We start from the raw sequence: 22945 nt of genomic DNA, 5'->3' as shown, positions 1-22945 counted from the left end.
ATGTGTAAATTGATTGCGACAAGCACAAAGTCGTCTTTGTTATTCATCCAGTGCCGACTCCGAAATATGTCCCTTGCCGTAACCGTAATCACGGCACATGATCGGTAATGAGTATGCTCGGTAAAATTGGCCACTAAATCTAAAGTACATAACAGCGGTGCTCCTTTCAATTCGGCTTACGGGCCGCACTCTCGCGTTTAACAGTCGGGAACGTGACTTCCGGCCCCGTCGTCCGGCCCATACGGAACGTCCTTGGCTCTCCCTCTCCCTCTCTTTCGCTCTCTTTCTCTCTCTTTCTCTCTGATTTCTTAAGAACTCGAAACGGAAAAGAGGATACACATCGCTCGTGTAACAACGCGATAGATAATAAGCGCGTCTCCGAGAGCTGTTTCTCGCGTGAGGTAGGTCAGCGTTACGCTCGCTAGGTTATCCCTGGCATCTCGTGTTTCTCGTCCAAGCAGGATTGATTTAAATTCCTTCTCGCGGGAGACACTCTTGGATTTTACTGAAGCAAAGTTGCGCCTTCAAGAGCGGGACTGTGTTTTCAATTGGAATGAATAAAAACGTATCGCGAGGTATTATCGCAACTTTTATAGGAAAAGATTGGTATAATAAATTTGTTTTAACCTGTGCAGAATTCCGCAATACGCGTAATTTATTATGAATTACGATCCTCTTATTATAATCCAAGTAAAAAGCTATTCTCTTTCATTTATGTTACTTTCTATATATTCCAATTATAATGAAAAATATCTACTTCTCTCAATATACCCTACAATTATTTTAAAATAATTGCAGTAAAATTGCCGTAAAATAATTGCATTGAATAAAGCAATTATTTTCCCTATCTTCCCTGACAATTTCAGATTTATATTTCTCCTTTTTCCATGGTTATTCACGTGCGGTCTTCTGTACCTTATATAAAAAAGGAAAAGAGATAAGTTATTGGGAAATGCGTAGTTTGTCGTTGAAGCATGATGTTGATTTTGCTATTTCTAAAGAACAAAAAGAAGAGAAGTGTTTCACCATCTATCGCTTCTCACTACGCGCCACTCGCTATCAAAGTGACGTATCGCGTCCAAATAGCGGATGGCGCGGCGGCACGATGAGTTTCGTCGGAATTTCTCATATTACAACCCTGCAAGCGATGCGAATTCGCGATACCGTGAATATACTTTACCTATAGGTTACACCTTACCACCCGCGTGACCTCACCGAGGACGAGTTATTAACCATAAATTCGTGCCACGACCGCACTTGGGTGTCCCGCCGAATAAGAAGCACGTCGGGCAAGAGCAGGCAGGAGGCACAACCTCCGGCTCGCCCCGCTCCGCTTCGTACAGCGTGGGGTCATGTGGCTTGTCTTAAACCGTGGCACATTTGCATTCCTCTCGGAGTCGACCTCAGACATTCGTGTGCTCCGCAGGCAAGGTCAAAACGGCTATTCTCCCTATCGCGCTCATCGCAGATAGCTCTCGATAACGGGCACAGTCTGTACGGTCTGTATTCATTCTTATATACATTGTCGAGAGATATATGGATATGTCAAGGATACACGCCGTACAGAAATTGCGTTTGTTTTTTTTACATGTGCTTTTTTTTAATTTTTGTACATTTTGTACGTTCCATAATTTTTGTGAAAATGATAAAGTTGGAGCAGGAGAGCGCTCACAGTCGCTATGATAAACATGGAATATCATGTGCCACTAGAATTTATTTTACATATTTAAATTTTATCGCGCCGGTTAATATTATCGAGTCATATAATTATTATAAGAAGAAATAATATTTTTATGTATTAGAAATATTGCACGTATTTCTTGAATAAATCCTTCGACTACTAATGTAATAGTGAAGAAGTATTAAAATAAATGGAATTAATGAGACAATTCAATACAAATTTTCTAAAATTAACAATAAATAATAGTCAGAAAAAAATAAAAGTTAAATCGCGTTCTTTAACTGTTTTCGATTTATACGTTTGTAAAATACATACATAATGCACACAACTCTTCAGAGTTGTAAACACGTGTGCAATAATGGTTTCGCTATTAATCTTTCTAAAAATGTAATCTTGTTCGAGTGAGATAATCAAATTCTTAAAAAATTGCTTGAAACTGTTTATTCCATCGAAGCCTTCAATTGAAATCATTTATTTAGAAGAGATTAAATGTAACGCGATTGCAATTTGTCGCATTCGTTAATCGTCTAATGCACTAAAATCGCCGCCTTATTCGTCGAAAAATCGACTTTGATACTATCACCCCCCCCCCTCTCTCTCTCTCCCTCTCTTTCTTTCACTCTATCTCTCTCTTTCTCTGCCTCCCTCTAAGAGCGGCCGATTTAGGAAGGGAACGCCTCACACTTGCCCGCTGCCTTTCTACGGAAGAACGAGTATACCTAGAACGAGACATACAGTAGAGCGAGTCGCGTGAGGCAGGTCAGCGACGTCGGCTCGCGACGAGGGGAGCGCTTCGTTTTAAACGGGCTTGATCAAGCCATTCGCATTCCTGTAGTTCATGCGTTCGCTTCGCCCGCCGCCTGCCTCGCAGATTCGTCCTTCGTGTCCGTGCGATGCGACGCGACGCAACGCAACGCAACGCGGTACACGATACACCTCGTGCTGAACGAGCCTGATATTCGCGCGCAAGGGGGTTGGGTTTGATACGCACTCCAAAAGTTTCATACGTATGATACGTACGTGTGGGCGGTGAAATAGGGATAGGGATGCTCACGCGACACTGTGATTTCATATTATCGAGACACTTTGTTCCCGATATGAAATAATACGCTTCTAAGGGCTCATGCACAATGAGAAGAACAAGGAACAAGGAATTAAACATAGAGAGAATTCCGTGTCTTAAAAAAAAAGAAGACCGTGTCTTGAAAAAAGATGCGACTATGAATTCTCTCTATGTTTAATTCCTTGTTCCTTATCCCTCTCATTGTGCATATGAGCCGTAATATGTCAATCCCGATATACCGGTGCGTACGAGTATTTTTGCTATCGATACTTCAATCTCAATGACAATATGTGGTATCAGTATCTAAAAGTTAAATAGAACGTCATAAATTCATGTCATAAAACATTCATTTGATGATAAAAATGCATATTGCTTCTTTTTATATCACTCATTTACATGTGTCAATTATAGTATCCAGATTTCTCGAAACTGGAAATTTTCGTTTATATATACTGATACCTCGACTGATACTTAATTTTTCTCGGTGACAATACCAATGTCTGAAAATCAATCTTAAAAAAAAATAGATGTAAAAAAATCATGAGTGTAGCGCTCTCCGCTCAAGATGGTAACTAAAAACACGCGAAATCTTTTACGAATGACAATTGGATTATGCTGAATATGAATTACGTCAATCATTGACTAGTGATAAGACCGACATTGCAAATTTAATTTATAACGTTTAAAAATTCTGACATAAAAACGATTTTTCTTTAACGAAAATATCAAGTAAAAAAAGTAAAAAAAAAATAACAGAGGAGAAAGTAAAAAAAAGAATTGTCTATAAAAAATAATTTACGATAAAACGCAAGCGTTGCAAATAAAAAGATGTTATAAACGCTTATTTTCTCAGATTACTTTTCAATCGACGAAATCTGCGATGCGTTTTTAATGTGATTATTACAAGAGAGCAACGGTCACGAGCTCCTTGACAACGCGACACGGTGGAGCACGTACACGTGTCGTCATTCCACGGCAAATTGCGCGCGAAGCTGATAGTGTGTCATTCAAGGACACACGTAGCTGCGAAGGCGAATAGCGCATTTTTCTAGGCTATTGGTTGCATCTACCGAATATAGGGTAATATTCAATCTGCTTAATGGCGCGGCCTGCACCGTCCTCGATTTCATCTTACCGTCCGCGCGCGATGGCGATGAGATATACCGTAGGCCGTTTCCCTTTTTTCCTCCGTCCCTCTTTTTTTTCGTTCCACTTCTGCACTTAAGCAAAATACTCTCATTGTTCTTTACGCAGGAGTGAACCCGTCTCCTCAGCGCGCCAAGAAACTATACGTTTCCCGATAACCGGCTTACGCCGACGTTACTTGCGCATTTACGACCATCTTACTCCAAGAAAACGAAAACTTTAATCAAAATTGGTCTAAAATAAAGAGCAAAATGTTTATTTATTTATAAAAAAAACTTTCGTGCTAAAACCAATAATAATTATGTATTTTTATAGATGCTGAGAAGAACTATCGAATTATTAATGATAGCCGCAAGTCGTACAATTTAAAATTAACAAAAAAATAAATAAAAAGAAATAAATATAACAATATATTTTTTAATACAATGAAAAAAATTAACACTTGTACTTATTTTCATATTAACTTAAATTCAGCATTAAATAGAAATAAACTCTGAAAGAACTCGAATAGCATAACATCGTAAAAAAGCCCACGTGCACGGTATATAAAGAATATTTATATTTAGCTTTTTTTCTTCTCAGTACGATTCATTGATCGAGGTCGCGGAAATCGATATTCACACGTTGCAAGTCGAGAATGCCGCATCATTTATGGGATAGACATAAGTTGGTATTATCAAACACATGACACATATGTTAGCGACATACAGCAAGATTTATTTCATGTGTCACACATTTTTTTTCTTTGCATTTTTATCGGTGAGTGTCATCGTTCTAAAATTTTAGCGATCTTTATAGTATAATATTATATTTTTATCTCGCTTATTGAACGTGTATACGAGAGATGCACATAAATATAATGTTTATATTAATAAGAGGTTTTGTGTGTGAAATGTAAATCGCAAAATTATACTAAACGCAATTATATTTACACGCTTACACAGATTACTTGTTTTGGTAACTAAAAAGAGAAATTCGCTATTTACAAATTAACTCTCTCTAACCCAATCTTTGCGATATAAGCACAAACAAAAATACATATAAAAAATATATATGAATTTTAACGGATTATTAACGTGTTATTTGCATCAATTTGTCAGTTCTAGCTTTCTTAGCAAAATCTAATTTAGTTTATCTAATTTTTCAGTTTTCATTATTAATCCGTTAAAATTCGTGTATATCTGATATTTGTTTACGTTTATATTGCAAAAATTGGATTTATAAATGGTGAATTTTTCTTTTTGATTACCGAAAAAAATAATCTGTGTAGGTTTGGCATTATTTTCCGATTTAGGTACACTTGGAAATCTCCCCTCATAAGTATTTTTACTTTCGAAGTTCGCATTCAATTATCCTTGCATCAAATTGTCTCGAATACACATGGAATATTTATGTATAAATTATTTATTAAATCAATCAAATTACTGATCAAATTATTGGTCACCTGAACGATTAACGAGATGTCAGGTGATAGGAGTAAAAGGCATCAACACGGAAAAGTCTTTCCTCCTTTCGAACGGAGCAGATTAACGATCGTCTCCATGAATAGAAAGAAGGGAGATCGTGTTTTGAATGCAACATTGTAAAAACAACATCGGGAGAAATCCACTTATCGGGAGACTTTTATGGCGGTGCTACGTCTGCTGCGGCGAAACGCCGTAGATTTCGAAGTAGCTATGCGAATTTCTCGCTCTCGCGCAAACCGCAACATGAGAGCTCGATTACTTCACAGAGAGAAATAAGTGCCTGCTGTAAACATATATAAAAAAAGACAACTCTTTTACCCAGCCACCTAAAAGTCTTTCGTACGGTCTTTTACTTGAGTCTATTCCACATAAACGTAATACTTGAAATACCGGCTATTATTTCATTCTTAAATCGTTGCGTATCCTTCGTCCTCATTTTTTTTTCAACGTTTTCTATTTTGCCCTTGCGGTGTTTACTATACGTGGTCCATGTCGCAAGTGTACATATCTATATCTGGACATTTCGATATCGTATCTTTGACTTTTCCAAGTCAACAGATTTGTTTTATATTTACGGGGAAAAAATCGATAAACAAAAAAGTCAAGTGCTCAGTAGCCAGCACGTATTAAACAGTATCGAACATTTTCATTTACGTATACGGCAGTCGTACGCGGTTTACGATAAGGATACGTGTGATTCATATCGCGAGTGGGGGGTTCCAGAGTGCCGATCCTTTTTGATACAAAGCGTCTCGACCCAGAAGGAATCACGCCGCCATATAAGAAACACTCGAGAGTACGTCGCTAATAGGCCGAGATTAGAAAATCGGCACGAGAGGAATAAGAAAACGCCCGTCTCTCGAGCGAGAGGGAGCGAGAGGGAGGAAGGGATCTCTGTCGATTCGAGAGGCGGCGAATGCGATTGCGATTGCATAGAGAGCGGTATATCGCGAGAGAGGCGCACGAGAGTGCACCCTAGCCAGTGGGTCACGCATGGGAAACTGGAACGGTTTCATCTCCAGGCGGAAGACTCGATTTTTCTCCGCGGGAGAAACTACCGATTTTTCTTTCGATCGAGCGTTTCTAGGTTACAAGTAAATAAGAGCGCGGCGCGCACCGCTCGCGTGCGTCGCGCAAAGGAACGGTCTCCCTATTTTCGCTCCGCGACATAATTTTCGCCGACGACGAGGCGAGCAGCGCCGTGAATCCTCGTGCGCGCTTTTCTCGGTCTCTGCGTGTAAAAGAAAAAAAAAACGAATGTAAGAAGTAAAAGGGGAAAGCGCGTGTCCCGAAATCTGCTTTTTCGATTCAATCAATATTCTTCTTTAGTACAGACACGTGAATGCACACCACGAATAATAAATTACAATTATAATAAACATTCAAATATACAGGTAAATAATTGAGTATCCATTATGACAAATTCGTAGCTTTCATATATTTTATCTTATGTTTACGAATAATTCGCAAACGCGAAAGTTCAACGCTAGAAATAAGGAATATAAGCGTTTTATTGTCGCGCTCGCTTGTCCGCGGGCGTAACCGAAATGCGGATATAACGCGCTCGCGGCGACAATCGCACGTGTTTTACGTCGATATAAAAATATCACTGAATAGCATAGGCCAAAGTATTTTTTTTTTCCCCAGATAACGTACGTATTATCTCGCGGGAGCTTTGTGGGGTTTCACTGATCGATGATATACGGAACCGTACGACGTATTATTTATACACGGGCATGTCATTGATCCCCGAAGGAGCGTAGCAGCGATAAGTCTCGCCGGTTACTGTTATCAGTTAATACGCGGGTAACAACAACGAAATCGTATCAATGGAAGCGGGAAGGAGGAAGCGGGAAGCGGAGTGAGAGAAAAGGAGAGGGAAAGACGAACCTATATACGACGTGCAGCGCGCGCGGTCAGCACACTTTTCTCGTAAAAATCGTAAAGCTCATAATAGCGCGGCGAATCGATTAGTTCCGGCATAAATCTCTCGATCTCGACACACACCGCGCAAGCACGCCGCTTTTAACGCGTTGCGCGCGCGCGCGCGCGATCGAAACGCCTCTACCTGCGCGATACTCCTCTACACGAGTGGCACTCGCGCGGCGAAAAAGAAACCGCTTAATAGAAAACCGAACCGATGGTCATTCCGCGAACCGATAACTGTACGCTCAAAGTGCACGGGTTATCCTGTATACTGAGCGATAAACCTGCTTTTCCAATGCATGAAGACTTTTAATTATAGGAAAAAAAAACGTTATTTCACGTACTCGCGGCGTACATCAGTGGCGAGGTCTCCTTTATTCTTTAAACAATTTACTTGCCTATCTCTTCAAAAGCTTAATCAAAATCTTTACTGAAAAAACTAGCTGTTTAGTTTTCAAATTCAAATGTGCCTTTTGCTTAGGTTTTAGATTAGTTAATATCGAACCGTAATTCATGCTTCAGCAACATGAATTTTCAAGCAAATGAATTATTCCTTTTGATCTTACTTGAAAATGCATATGCTACGATTTTGTGCTCTACGAATCAATTATATAATATACATATGATTATAATAATACATGTGACTATATAATACATTTGTATAAAAGAATTATTAGATAATTAATAAAATTTTATATAATTAATAAACAAATGGAGCAGAATATTTCGCAGAACGTACGTTTTCCATTTGTTTTAAAACAATATAAAATGTAAAAATATGCAAGAGAGAACAAAGTGCGTTCGCAGTTACGTTCAGCTAAAGTTATTATCACTTTAAAACCGGAATCGTCGCCCAGAGACAATATCTATCGCTCGCCTATATTTAAATTCGCGTAAAACTATGTCACGTAAATTCGGAGCTTACCGTATCTTTCTTACGCGCAATACCACACAAGCGTCCCAGATCTACTGTATATTTATTCCGTGAGATTATTTAATAAATTCGAGATTGAAAAATTAATTAGTTGGAGCCTATGCCATTTGATTTCATATTTTATTAGTTTATGAATACCTAATTTTAGACTCTAAAACTATCGATTTTTAAATTTTTAAATCATTTCTTGTGATCAAAATATCCCGAAAGTTTGCGTAAACAGAATACTTTGTATAAAAACATTTATAAAATTAGCATCCCATTTTTTAAATTTCGGTATAACTAATAAGCTTTAAGAGTTTAAAGAGTTTTGATACATTTAAAAAAAGAATTCTGGTAATTAAATATGAAATTAAAAGAGAGAATATGTTATGTCAAGCTCATGTTTTTATACAAAATGTACAAAAACAATAATTTTTTTATTTCGATTAGAATCGGTTTGAATAAAGTAATACTTTTCGATAAAACTTTTGATACTCTATTCAAAATTGAAACAATTCAAGAAAAATTCGAAAAAAGAATTTAACTCGTGATAATATAGAAAGTTTCTATTTGAAAATTGAAGAAAAATTGCCAGAAATCTAATCTTATTTTTATCCTTTCAGATGTTTAAAGTGGAAATGAAAGTGAAAATAAGGAGAAGAAGTGTGAATCAGCTGGCTCTCCTTACCTGGGAGCATTGATGATCGGCCGGCCCATTGCCCGTTGCTGGCGCTTCTCGTTGACGGGAAGGCGCAGATAATCCTGGTCGCCAAGGAGGAACAGATCCTTTGAAATAATCATGTCCACCGCGGTGGCTGCTGATTAACAGCTGGCCGCCTCTCCAGTTCGGTCTCCTAAATCGGCGATCCGCTGCCTAGGCAACGTGGCACGTAGACGTTGTGGCCGTCACACACGAGTTAATTAGGGCCTCACTTTCCCGGCACCGCGAGTCACGTTCATCGACGACGATCAGAACGGGCTCGTTACTCGGCACGGACGCGCACTCGACGCCAACGTTAGCATCCTCGCGTACTTCACGGTTCGCGGGTAATAGAGCGATTTGCGGAAACCGTCGCGACGATAAAATCTCACACGTTACACGATCGGCCGCGCGAGGTCTTCTCTGTCGGGAGAGAACACAGAGACGGATGAACGGAATCCAAACGGCGAAGGTGGATGATCCAGTGGCTGCGATTGGATCCTGATTGCGGTGTCATCGCTGGTCTAAGTCTGATGCGATTCCTTATAAAGTGTGCGAAGCCGATCGGTCTGAGGTACGACGATCGAGTTCGATCGAAGAGCGCGGATCACGGGATTCTGGGCACTGAGAACGTCCGCGCGATCGTTTCGTTGGATCGCGATAGTCTCCTCGAGAAGGGGTCTTTTCCCGGCCGGTTCGAGAAAGCTCTTGAGTCGGCTCTGACAGAGCCGATCGGTCTTCGGAGATCAGAACTTTAAGCCCAAACTCCTCTTCGTCGTACAATGTGTTACATCGCGCGCTGGATTCCGTGGATATATATTAAAGGATCGGTGCGACGGTTTTTCGATGTCGAGCTTCTTGAAGGAACGAATGTTCGAGCGCATATGGGTCGCAAAGTTTCGTGCACAGATCGAGAAATATTTTTCTCGTTTCGTTATCTTTCTTCGTTTGATGCGATCATAAATGAGGACACCGTTTTCTTCTAGAACATAAAATAAAAACAGATATATTAGATTTTGTTTGTAAAAAATACAATATTACATATTTGTACAATTGTTACAATTAATCTGTCGCTTTTATTAAATTCTTTTAGTTCGGGACTCGCTGTATATAAGCGCACGTTTATTGCTGAAAAACTAATTTGCGTGTGAATTATTCAACTTAACGTTAAAATACCAAAAGCATTTATTATTTTAATGTTGTTGTTTATTGTTTTAATGTTATTTTCTCTTGCAAATATCAGGTTTAAACAAATCATAAGTTAGAAATGGATTTATTCTTTATAGATCTATTTAATTTTATTTTATATTTACCATAATTTTTGTTACCAATTTAATTAAACTACTTATTAATTATATTATTGCGAATAGCAATATAAACTTAGAGATATGTACTAAAATTATATCGCAAATCTCATTATTTATATTTCATGAATAATTTAATGTTATTTTGGATCGAGTTTTGGATTTATAAACAAAAAAATAAAACAAATTGGATGAAAATCCATATGATATCTACGTTTTAAAGATCCATTTATATATTTGTATAACATTTTCCTCAGGACAGTAATAAATATAAAATAATAATTCATGTTTTAAATGCTTACATTCGTATATACATCTCTATGTTTGTTTAAATCTGCTCTAAAACTATAAAAACGTGATTATAATTACATTCACCGCACACAGAAAAATTGAAAGCACTGAAATAACCGAAATAACAGCATCTCCATTACACGATTTATTAACATAAGACGCATTTGGCGGATTTTGGATCGGAAATCTTGCGTTAAGAAAACGGTAATACAAAGAAATCGCATTGCATTGTGTCGAATCTAGTTATAGCTCTACGGACGACGGAATACTATACCTCGGTCAATTTACTGCTTGTGACGACGCTCGTATTAATTAAATCCAGCCAAAGATCATTTGAGAAATAGAACACGATGTCACCGACCTACGCCGTTTTACACTCGACGTATCGCTTGTGAGAACTCATTTTGCACATATTTGCATCAATTTTCGTATGCCGATTGGTAAGTATTAGTCACGGGTGAACGAGTCGCGCAAACTCGTATCTTAACCAAGATTTTGACAAGTGCCTCTAATCTACCAGTTCCTTGTTCAGCAATTAGAAACCGTCCGGACTGAAAACCGTGATTCAGTTGAGACGCATTCGTTTCGCCAATCTTTTCTACGCGACCTAATTACTTTTCAACATGTTGCGCAGAATACGATCTAATTAAACTACAAGCGTAGCATAGGCGCCAGTAAATCACAGGACATTTAAAATCTGGATTGCGAGGTACGAGTGTCGATAGATATAATACTTCTATTTAATAAACAGTAGCATTGGTTATCGAGTTCGATGATTTTATATTATTCTTCTACGAGATAATTATAAAACCATAATTTCTTTGGAAAATGTTTTAATATTATTTTCTCTTATAATATTAATTTATAACATTAGAAGATTATTTTAATGTATATTAAAATGTATAAAAGAGAGAATGATATATGCTTACGAAAAAAATTGTAAAAAGAACATCATAAAAAATCCATTATCACGTGTATTAATAACGTAATATTTTTTTTCTCTATAATACAATCGTGATACTAATTCTCTAATTCATGATGGTACATAGTGATATTCTCCACAAATAAAATAAAGAAAAGATACAATTGTGTTGAATTGAAATTTTAACTTCAACAGCAATTTTTTATGATGTTCTGCTATACTTATAGTATGAAATTATAACGTCCGTAACAAAAGATCTTACAGTTCTAAACTTTTCGTCAAATTTAATGTAACTTGTAGCGTTGTACATATGCACTTAACACGATGAAGTTAAATACAAAGTTGTTGACTGTTATATCTTTTATTGAACATTTGACTAAATATTTTATCAGTGCAATTGCGATTACATCGTGCACGACAGCAATGTAATCAGTAAAATTGTGCAATTCTAACGTAAACATTAATCACTGTGGTATTATTGTTACCCATATTTATAAATTGTGTAAAATAAAGATCCTCTCGATGTTTGTTGACCCAATTAAAAATTTTTTCACAATAGTATAATGCGATCGTGTGGTCGTATCATTCGCGTTTGATTCTGGCGAGCATCAGCTGTGCTTTATTTCAGCGATATCTGTAATATTTCATCGGGAAGGATTTAAGAAGCCGTGGCAAGATCATAAATTTTATACGCTGTTATACAATTTCCTTGGACTTGAGCGCGAGAACGTGAGAAAAATCGCGTATAAACCCGTCCCATCGCCCAATTAGAATGTACGACTCGCGCTATTGGAATCGTTCCAAAGTCAATTTGTTCCTTTCGACGCTAAAGTCGGCGCGTCTAATTGTTCTCTCGTAACTTGAAACTTATGCCGACAACGATCATTAACGGACGCGATGAGACGCGCGCGATGATAAGATCAAGGTTCGGGGTTGTCACGTGGTTGTTCCGCGAAGTCACATTTACGTCGCGGACGCAATGATTTATGCGAGAGCCTCCTCGGTCGTGTTTGGGGTAGTTGTTCGCGTGCGGACAAACAAATTACGAAATTGTACGTGCCAGTCAACGGTCGACAACTGAATAACAAAAGAGATCCACGTTACGTTACTCCACTACGCGGTATTCGCGAGGTAATCGAGCAATACCGATGCAAATTCGAAGTCGTCGAGTCAAGAGGCTACCCTTCGACGCAAAAAGCTAGCGTGCTAGACGCGCGCGACTTGCATTAATCGATTTGCGATTATTATCACGACGATAATTAATTCCGATAATTTCGCGATGACGAAGGTCGCGCCGTACCGTGAGAACATCGAGCGCAACCTTGATCGTCTCATTGAATGTCGTGTAATTTTACGTTACACCGCGAGGAAATGATAATTCTAAGGGTATTAACGGTACGAGTTGCAAGTTGCAGCGTTGGTAAGTTAACTCGCTTGACACAGGCAACGAGGACATTTATTTCCCCGACTTGCAACGTATCTGTCAAGCATATACAATAAATTCTCGTTACAAAAGAGAGAGAGAAGCTCTTTCGAGCAGTCAGAATGATGAAAGTATCATATAAAGTTTGTGGAATTTCTGAGATAAAATATTAAATATTTATCATAGGTACGACTTATATTATTTTTAGTTTACCTGGATAACATACATTTCTACATAAATATATGCGTGTTTTTTAATAAATAAACTCTTATATTTCTTTGAAAAAAACAGTCAGTAAAATATGCTTTTTTAATAAATTGAAACAGTGAGCAGCTCTTGGCAACAAAAATTATACAAAAAATATAACACTTGTGAATATAACATGTATCATAATTACAAGAAATTTCGTAATATTTTTATTTTTTGAAGAACAAAAATATTTTGGCTTGTATGTAGTAAATATATTATTACAATAACGAGTTAAAGTAAAAATTTTGTTTGTCTCTATTCTACTACGTGTTCTGTATAATTATTTTATTTTAAAATGTCACATGTTTCTGGCGTAACTTTGTTTATTTTTTTTATATATTTTTGTTTTTCAATTAAAAAATTCTTTATCTTTCCTTTTTAATAAAAAATTATAGTTTTATTTTCACAGAAACGTGATGTGTAAAGGAAATAATAATTCATTAGGATTATATCGATGATTGGTTATAAATGTTAAATTATCCCCTTCATATTCATTCATCAGTGTTCAATTATAAAGTAATCATTTATAAAATAAAAAGATATTTTATATGTAAAGTAGTGTCACACGGACTTTTGACAGGCAGAGATAGACTGGCGCTGTTTTGGGCACTTGGCAATTTATTTGTAATTTTTCTTAATAAACTCTTGCACAATAAATGTGTCTACGTCTGCAGATGTACAATAAATATATAAATTATAATTTTGCCATCTATATTTCTTACAATAAATATTACATACTATTTTTACTCCGGAATTTTTACACTCATCTCGGACCGCTCACCGACCTTCCGGTCAATCCGATATCGCTCGATCGTTCGTTCGACGCGGAAAAGACGACTGACCCGGTTATTTTTTCCTCTCTTTCCACGACGCCGCTTTTTCCACTGGCCCGACGCGAGACGTCCGGTGTCGCGCGACTAATTACCAAATTCACACGGGCGCGGCACACGTACCTCGTGAACCTCGTCGACGGATTTACCGGCGGCCGTTGGCCCCGCAGTCGCCGCCCGCCGATGCCGGTGGTGAATGCGGGCTGTCGAATCTCGAGCGGAGCGTGCGTAGACTCACTGCTTCTCGTCGAGCGGCCGGTGCGCAGCAGCCGGCACAACCTCTGTCGACGAGGTCGTCCTTGTCGTCGTCGTCGTTGTCGTCGCCGTCACGTTCACCGCCGGTGACGTCTTGACCGTCGTCGCCGTCGTCACCGTCGCCGTCGTCGTCGTCGTCGTCGTCGTCGCTCTTGTCACGCGCACACTATGCACCAGCAGCACCGGGCACGAGCATGCGGCCATCGCGCGGCGGCGGCGGCGGCGGCGCGCAGTCAACGAACCCGCATTTCTTTTCGCCCGAACTTTTGTTTTCCCCTTTTTTCTTTCTCCTGCTCGGCGCGAGTGTGTGTGAGAGAGAGAGAGAGAGAGAGAGAAAGAAGGAGAGAAAAGAGAGACGGGGAGAAAAAGAGAGAGACGAAGAGCAAGAGAGAGAAAGAAAGAGAACGAAAGGGAGAGAACCTCGCGCGCACCGTATCGCTTATATCCGCGGATCTCCCGACACACGCGGCGGTCCCTCTCGCGCACGCACACGTACGCACACGTCGCACACTTATATATAGGTGTATCCCGGTGGCCGCTTTATACACCAGGAACAACCGACCCTCCCGGTGTCACTGGCTTCTTCTTCTTCTTCTTCTTCTTCTGCCTCCACCTCTTCCTCCACCCCCTACTCCTCCTTTTCCTCCTTCAACTCCTCCTTCTCCACCACCACCACCTCCTCCTCCTCCTGCTCCTCTGCGCGCTGTCGTCTCTATCGCGCGCGCGTGTGCCCGCGCATACTCGCGCACCTGCAGGGCTCTATACGCGCGCGCGCGAACGCACCTATACGCGCGACGTATGTACCGCGAGCGTGTGCGTTCGTGTGTTAGGGCGCCGAGCACACACGGACCGGCGCACGCGCGCGTTTCACGTTTCTCCTCGCTTTCGCACGTGCATATACGTACGTCGGAGCGAAACGAAAGAGAAAGAGAGAGAGAGAGAGAGAGAGAGAGAGAGAGAGAGGGAGGGAGGGAGAGAACGAGCGCGAGAAAGACAGAAAGAGAAAGAGAGAGAGACCCTCTCTCCTCGTTGCTCTCGCAACGACGGCGGCGGCGCGCAATCGTTCACTGACCCGCTCTCACCGACACGAGCTCTCTCGTCCCGCGCACACGCACACAGCGAACACGCACACAGACACGCGCGCCCGCGTGCCGATTCGATTTTCCGATGCAATTTTTCCCGTCGGGAGAAACGAGAGCAGGCCCGTCTCGGGAGGCTCGCTCAGGCTCGCTTCTGTCCGTCACTTGGTTCCGTCGTAGCCGTCCCGAGACCGCGCGCGCTCTCTCCGGTCGTTTCGCTTACGCGAGTCGGCGAGTCTTCCTCTTGTTCTCGAATGCACGAGAACGAGACGAGCGAATGCACCGAACGAAACAGCCGGCGCTTTCTCGGCGCCCTGCCGTCGATTAAAGAAAAAAAAAAGAGAAAGAGAGAGAGAAAATTCTTACGTTCTTCCTCCGTTTGCTCCACCTCGTTGTCCTCGTCCTCCTCCGGTCCACGGAGCTCGCGAGTGCCTTTCGCGGACGGTCGGGTTTCGGTGCTGCACCTCTTGCGAAACGTCGTTCCTCTAGACCACGACGGCGACGACACGGGGGAGATGCTTCTGGGCGAGGACGGCGCGCGCCCGATGGTCGGGACAGTGACAATCGCGCGCGTTGTTGTCGCCGCGCGATGCGGAGGTGCCGATGGCGCCGCAATAACCCGCACCTGTCGCGAGAGCGTGAAGTTGCCGCCGCGAGTTGCCGCCCGCGTCCGGTCCGCTACCAGCTTCCTGCACTCCGCGCACCGCCACCACCTCGGGCACCACGCTCATAAACATCACCGGGCGCCGCGCGCCGGTTAATGGCATATTACAGATTACAGGAACTCCTCGCACGGCGCGGCCGCCGCCGCCGTCACGCGGATCTGACGCGAGAGAGAGAGAGAGAGAGAGAGTGACGGTTCTATCCCTCCGCGCGCATCCCTCGCGCGGATGAACCGGCGCGCGCGCTGGAACCTCTGGAACCCGACTACTCGCCGAATGACGAATCCTATTCGACTCGCGTATATTTACGCCGTTTCGTCACCCCCTTCGCCCGTCGCGCCGATATTCCTGTTACGTTCTCGGCTTTCGTACGCGCGACGACTTGATATATATCGCTCGATTTCCCTCTTCTCACTTCACGTTGTATACGGAGCGCGCGCGCGCGCGCACGCGAGCCACGCTTCTTTTTCTGTCTTTTCTGTGTATCTCGCGATATAAATTATATATCCGATCCTCCGACTACGTCTTTTATCCCTATCTCCGATCCGCGTTACGATTTTTCACTCTGCTCGTCGGCGAATCGTCCCGTACACACCTCTGATTCGAAACGGGGGGAAAAAATGCGCCGGTTCTCGTTCCTCCGATCCTGCGGCGAACTTCTCACATCCTCCCGCTTCTGTCGTCTCCCGTCAAGCCCGATAAGACCGCGATTCTCGCGTCGCTTGGCCGGTTTCGTATTATTATTATGCGTGCACTACCGTTCCCCGCGCAACCACCCTCACGTTCTCGTCTCGACGACGTCGGGTGACTCGACTCGACCACTCGACTCAATTCAATCCGGCCCGGCTCGACTCGATCACACGAGTTCACGGCACGACGCGCGCGACGGTCGAATGTAGACTGAATCAGACGCTACTCGCCGTTCGCCGTACTCCATGTATCGGCCTGAACGTATCCACGGGTCTCCCTCCGCGACCACCGCCGCGCCGCCGCGCCACCGCGCCGCCGCCTACCCTGCCTCCCCCGGGGCCCAACGCTCCCCTCCACCCCCTCGGCGAGCTACCGCTTTTTCTCTCGCTCCTCTTTGCCACTCTCGCGTCGCGGCTATCAGCTCGTGCCAGACCACAGTCCTCGAGCTCGTTTTTTTTTCTTTTTTTTTTACTGCATGCCGCGCGATCGCGCCGCTCATCTACGGGAAAATTGGAAAGAGCGCGCGTTCTCGCGTTGGAAAAATGACCCCAAAATACGGACTTTGAGCGCAGTTACGTTAACGTTTTAGTCGAGATGTCCGATGCGATCTTTAATCGGCTTTCCGCGGAAGTAAAATTCAAAATGCAAATGGATGACTCTGCATCTACTTATCTACTTGGCGTTTTAATTTATTTTTTAATATTAATAAAACATCATAAGAAAAAGAGAGAGATTGCTATTTATTTATAATATTAAGTATTTTAAGATAGCCTTCGAGTGCTAAAACATCATATATTTTGTTTTTAGTACGTTGTGGTGTGCTATATTTGGAAACCCAGTTAATATAAAAGTAATAAAAAATTATTTAAAAAAATTACGAAAAAATTAAAAAAAAAATAAAATAGATATATGCTGAGTATACAAATAAATGCGAATGCTACTACGCAAGATTGTGGGTGTAGAGAAAGAGAGAGAGAGAGAGAGAGAGAGAGTGTGTGTGTGTGTGTGTGTGCGTGCGCGCGCGCGCGCATGTTTGTAAGTAAATAACAAAAATCCGTTTTCCTCAAAGAGAAAGATAATAATTCAGGGATTGCGAAGTCATTCTGCATTATTGCGGCGGCGGATTAGATAAAGAAGGCGGCGCGCGAACGATTCACAGCGTACAAAAAGCGCGGTATGATATTTAGCGCCGGCAAGACGCGAGGCGACGCGTCCGATCGAGCCGCGCGTCGCGTCGTATCTGAGATATTAATTGCCTTCATAAATTATATCGTGCGTTTTAATCGCGCGATAAAGGGTAACCGTACGCGATCGGAACTGCCACCCGCTTCTCGCATTGTTTCTGCCTCTCGTAAAAGACGCGAGGCGCGAGCGCCGGGAGGACGGCAGTACGTTCTACGTTCATGAATGACAAAAGCCGGGGCGCGAAGCGGAAAGTCGGGGAGAAGCTGGATGTACCAGTCCTAGGTAGCATTAATGTCTAAAAGACATCATAAAAATGTCTTTAAGATGCCAGAAATCTTAAAGATGTCTTTATGATGTCTTTTAGACATTAATTGCTACCTGGGGTGCTTTATTGACGTTCGCGCGCGAAATATGGACGGGTCAAAAGTTCGCGCACTGTTGCGCTAAGGAGTCACGTCACGTTATTCTCGGCTACTTCTCCGACCGATTCCCGTTAACATACCGATTTGAATCGTCGCTAGCCCCGTCTACATCTATCGTAACGCTTTAATCGTAACCGATCGTGGTCGTAAGGAAAGAAGCTATCGTAACCATTGTGCGTATATACATAAAATCTGCGTTAGAAGTTGTGTCGCACAACAGCAAATGGCGAAACAGAATGTCAATGGCCAAGTAAAGCCTGTTACGACGAGCGTTACGATTAACATTAATTACGATAGATGTATTATAGATGGATCTTTACGCAGACGCGGATAGAGACCTTCTAATCAGAGACTGGCCGTAAAAGGGCCACTTTTGATTGATTTTCCATTTTTCTTCAAAACCAAGAGAAAAGAAAGAGAAAGAGATATATGAATGTATATCGCTTTCTCTTTCTCTCTTATATCCTTCTCTCTCGCAGGAATTTGAGGAAATCGCCTGATGGCCAGTCTCTGATTATAGGGCCTCTAGACGTGGACGACGCGCGACGCTCCGCCGCGCGCCGCGATGGAGAGTCGCAGAGCTGCCGCTCGTTCGGAGCAGACGGCACGGCTATAAACTTTTTAAGATGCTATTGTTTATATATGTAAAATGACCAATAGTCAATCGACGCTTATGCACTCCTCGAGGTGTATTTTCCGTCTCTCACTGAAGATAAATAATCCGCGCATTTGCTTAATAATTATCTCTCGCGGTTCTTAAATGTAATTATTTAATAATTAGGTGGACATGCAATGTCCCAAAAAATCAAAACCACAAAAATTGAAAACTATGACAATGTGCCGAAAGGGCATAATCTCGAAATCTTAGAAATGATACAATGTCCCGAAAAGTTATATACCGTTCAATCATATATATATAGGTATATATACCTCGACGACTGCCAGATATTTGCGATAAACGATGGGGAAGACTTTCTCGCGCCAAGCTAACGACACATGGCCTTGACCTACTTGATCGGCGGGCGGCGCGGGCGCGGCGAGACACTTTTGTCACGAGCTGTACATTGACCTACTTTCTAAATTGCCCTTGACCTTTAGCCTCGAGTCCGAGAATGCCAGCGCGCGCGCGCGGCGTGCACGACAACGTCTATCGTAAATATTTTGATGTTTTTGCTGATTTTTAAAGGTTTATTTTAAGTATAATAGAGCGAGTGACCTGCTTCCAAAGCAGCGTCGTTTACGCTGTCACAGCTTGCTCCCTAATGTGAGATGTAGATATTATTAATGGTATTGCAATCACATTAGCGCTAATTACAATATTTTATGTAGTTTTTGAATGATGTTTATATATGCGGTGGTTGCTGAGATGTATAAGAATTTATTAATCGTTGGCTATATGTATTATGCAGAAGCATTTTATAACTTTTTATCGTTCAATCTTGTTTGAGAGAGCACGCCTCACATTTAAGGACACATAACAATGATAAGATGAACGTATTTCTTGAGATTAGTCCCGTGTTCGTCGTATTTCGGACCGTCTTCCTGCCAAGCACGAGCGACGGCATTCGCTTTTTTTCCTTGGCTAGTATTATGCAACAATATTCTGAGACTTTTTATCGTTTAATCTTGTTCGAGAGATCATGCCCTACGTTAAAGGACACGTAACAATGTTAAGATAACGTCACTTTTTAAGAATTCTTTAAAATTCGTATACACTGATTTATTAGGTACTTTCCATTTACTGACACAAGTCGACGCAAGTGTTGTTCTGTCTTTGTTACTCATTGAATGCAAAGAAAGATAGAACCCTTTAAGGTAAGGCATGCTTTCTCGAACAGAGTTAAACGATAAAAACTTTTAGAATATTGTTGCATAATGCTTGGCAATGAGAAAACGGTAGCGGCGAGTGCCGTCGGGCGGCGCGGCGTTCTGGAAGAAGCTCCGAAATGTGACGAACAACACTGGACTAATCTGAAGAAATACGCTCATCTTATCATTGCCATGTGTTCTTTAATGCGAAACATACTGTAGAAAACATGATTAAATGATAAAAGGTTTTAGAATGTTGTTGCATATATAATGCAAGCCAGCGAGAAAAAGGAGCTACGAATGCCGTTGTAATTCACTCGGCGAGAAAGACAGAGCGTCGAAAATGCGACAAACGACACTAAACAAATCTTGAGAAATACATCTATCTTATCATTGTTATCTATCCTTTAATGCGAAGTATATTCTCTCGAAGATTAGACGATAAAGAGTTATAAAATGTTGTTCCATAATGCTAGCCAACGAGAAGAAGGAAACTACGAATGCCGTCGCTCGTGCTCGGCAGGAAGACGGAAGACGGTCCAAATTCCGAAATGCGACGAACCACAGGGGACTAATCTCAAGAAATACGTTCATCTTATCATTATTATGTGTCCTTTAATGTGAGGCATACTCTTTCGAACAGATTGAACGATAAAAATGCTTTTGCATAATACAACGTTGCATGGCCAACGATTAATAAATTTTTATATGTCTCAGCAACCACCGCAGATATAAACATCACTCATCACAAAAACGACATAAAATACTGTAATTAGCGCTAATGTGATCGCAATATCATTAATAATATCTACATCTCACATTAGGGAGGAAGCTGTGACAGCGTAAACGACGCTGCTTTGGAAGCAGGTCGCTCGCTATTATACTTAAAATAAACCTTTAAAAATCAGCAAAAACATCAAAATATTTACGATAGACGTTTCCGTGTACGCCGCGTGCCGGCATTCCCGGACTCGGCGATGTAGGTCAAGGGCAATTTAGAAAGTAGGTCAAGGCCATGTGTCGCTCAATGTACAGCTCGTGACAAAAGTGTCCCGCCTCTTGCCGCTCAAGTAGGTCAAGACCATGTGTCGCTGGCTCGGCACGAGCGAAAGTCTTCCCTAATCGTTTATCGCAAATATCTGAACAACCACCCAAGATGTAAAGATGATTCAAAAAGGACTGTTTAGTTTATACACTGCGCTATTGGAATATCTCGATTTTGTTACTAACACGTGCGTCCTTCCGTTTATTTAACACGATAAAGCGCGCGCGAGGCGTAAAGATCGGGCGCCAAATGATTTCTAACTTTTATAAAACGCTTTTATAAAACGCTTATATCTCGGCAACCGTAAATGATAGAAAGATGATTAAAAAAAGACTTTGTACTTGGTATTTTGTCCTATTGGTATTACTCACGTGTACTACTAGCAATTATGTACGTTTATATCTCTGCAATCGTGAAAGACAGAAAGATGATTCGAAAAGCACTTTTTCAACTGTGCTCTGTTCTATTAAAATTGCTCACTTTTATTATTGGCAATTATTTATTTCCGTTTATTAAGACAAAAAAGCGCGCAAAATCTTTAAGATTCAGGCACCAAGTGATTTTTTATTTTCATTAAACGCTTATATCTCGGCAACCGCAAACGATAAAAAGACGATTCAACAAGCACTCGTTAGTTTGAAATCTGCCCTATTGGAATTTGTCATTATTAATACTGGCAATTTTACAGTTCCGATTTACTAAGACGAGAAAGCGCGCGAGATCTTAACGAAACGTGCGCCGAGCGACTTTTTATTTTCATTGACGTTCTCCGGAAAATCGATTTTCTCTAGATTTTCTTGAAACTGTGAATATACCTTAATTTAGGTGTGCTTTATATGTGGCATAAATTTCAGTAGCTCTTGCGGTATTAAAAATCGAGATACTGAGCTTCAAAGTTTCAACTTTTAACGTGGGATTCCTATTCCGAGTTATTCTGAAACAGACATTATAATGAATTGTAAAAAAAGTTTTCTCTAAATGTTTTTAAAAAACTAGTATATGATGCTTCATAAAAATAGAAATAATATGCGATAAGTGTCAATACCCTTGCGGTACTCGTTTTCGAGAAATACTTGTGTAAAGTACGCGATTTGATGAATTTTTCGCTTGGTTCAGAGTAACAGAAGTGGAGAGGCGTCAATTACTCGGCAACGCTGCATGAGTACTCACGCGTGAAGTTACCTTCTTATTTTTTAGATGTTATTATATGTAATATTTTGTATATAAACAATTAACTTCAGTAAAATAAATTATAAGTTGAGCACGACTGGAGCCGGAGAAAAAATGTTTGTAACGCGATCAATATTCCTTTTCCAAAAATATTTTCTGATTCTTACATCTAAAATGATATTTGAATGATCTACTAAATGTTTTTATCTTGATATAAAAAATAATAGGAACCGTTTCTATCGTCCTAAATATTTGAAGATAAACGGTAATCTAAATATCAAGAAATTGATGCAGTTAAATAGACAAGTAGATATCTGATATTTAGAAATAGATGTGTTAATCGATTGTTTAAAACGTTTAATATTTCAAAATTAAAAAAAAATTTTTATTATATTACATCGGAAATATGTCCTTAAACGCTTATCGTATATATTTCGGCAATCATAAATGATATAGATATAGAAAAATTTTTCCTAATTTTTACTTTTATCAGAGTCATGTAATCTCTTAATTAATAGTGTAAAACATTGGTTCTATGATTGCATCACATTGGTTCTATGAACGTTAATTGAAATAAACAATAACTGACATTTTGAATAATCGCTCAATCTTCCGTTAGCAATTTATACAATAATATAATTAAAAATTAATTATATATGGTAAACTAAACTTTTAATAAAAAAATTTTTTTATTTTTTATATTAGCTCATA

General features: G+C 40.8%; 1 protein-coding gene across 2 annotated transcripts in view; it reads right to left on the bottom strand.

The window, feature by feature from the left end:
* E23 (Early gene at 23) overlaps window positions 1–16806 on the bottom strand; it is a 133474-nt gene extending 116668 nt beyond the window's left edge. Inside the window, exons 1-2 of one of the 2 annotated variants that reach the window (XM_071772257.1) lie at window positions 15618–16806; window positions 8887–9880 (exon numbers count right to left, since the gene is read on the bottom strand). In XM_071772257.1, coding sequence (XP_071628358.1) covers window positions 8887–8999 — 113 coding nt within the window. In that variant the 5' untranslated portion in view covers window positions 9000–9880; window positions 15618–16806. Of the gene's footprint in view, window positions 1–8886; window positions 10107–15617 lie in introns of those variants that run through there. The other variant, XM_071772258.1, reaches the window with a different exon arrangement.
* Window positions 16807–22945: the final 6139 nt, after the last annotated feature.

The sequence above is a fragment of the Temnothorax longispinosus genome, chromosome 3, assembly GCF_030848805.1.
Source record: "Temnothorax longispinosus isolate EJ_2023e chromosome 3, Tlon_JGU_v1, whole genome shotgun sequence".
In the NCBI taxonomy this organism is placed as follows: Eukaryota; Metazoa; Arthropoda; class Insecta; order Hymenoptera; family Formicidae; genus Temnothorax; species Temnothorax longispinosus.
The sequence above is the reverse complement of the archived record's forward strand: the minus strand, read 5'-3'. Positions and strand labels throughout refer to the sequence as shown.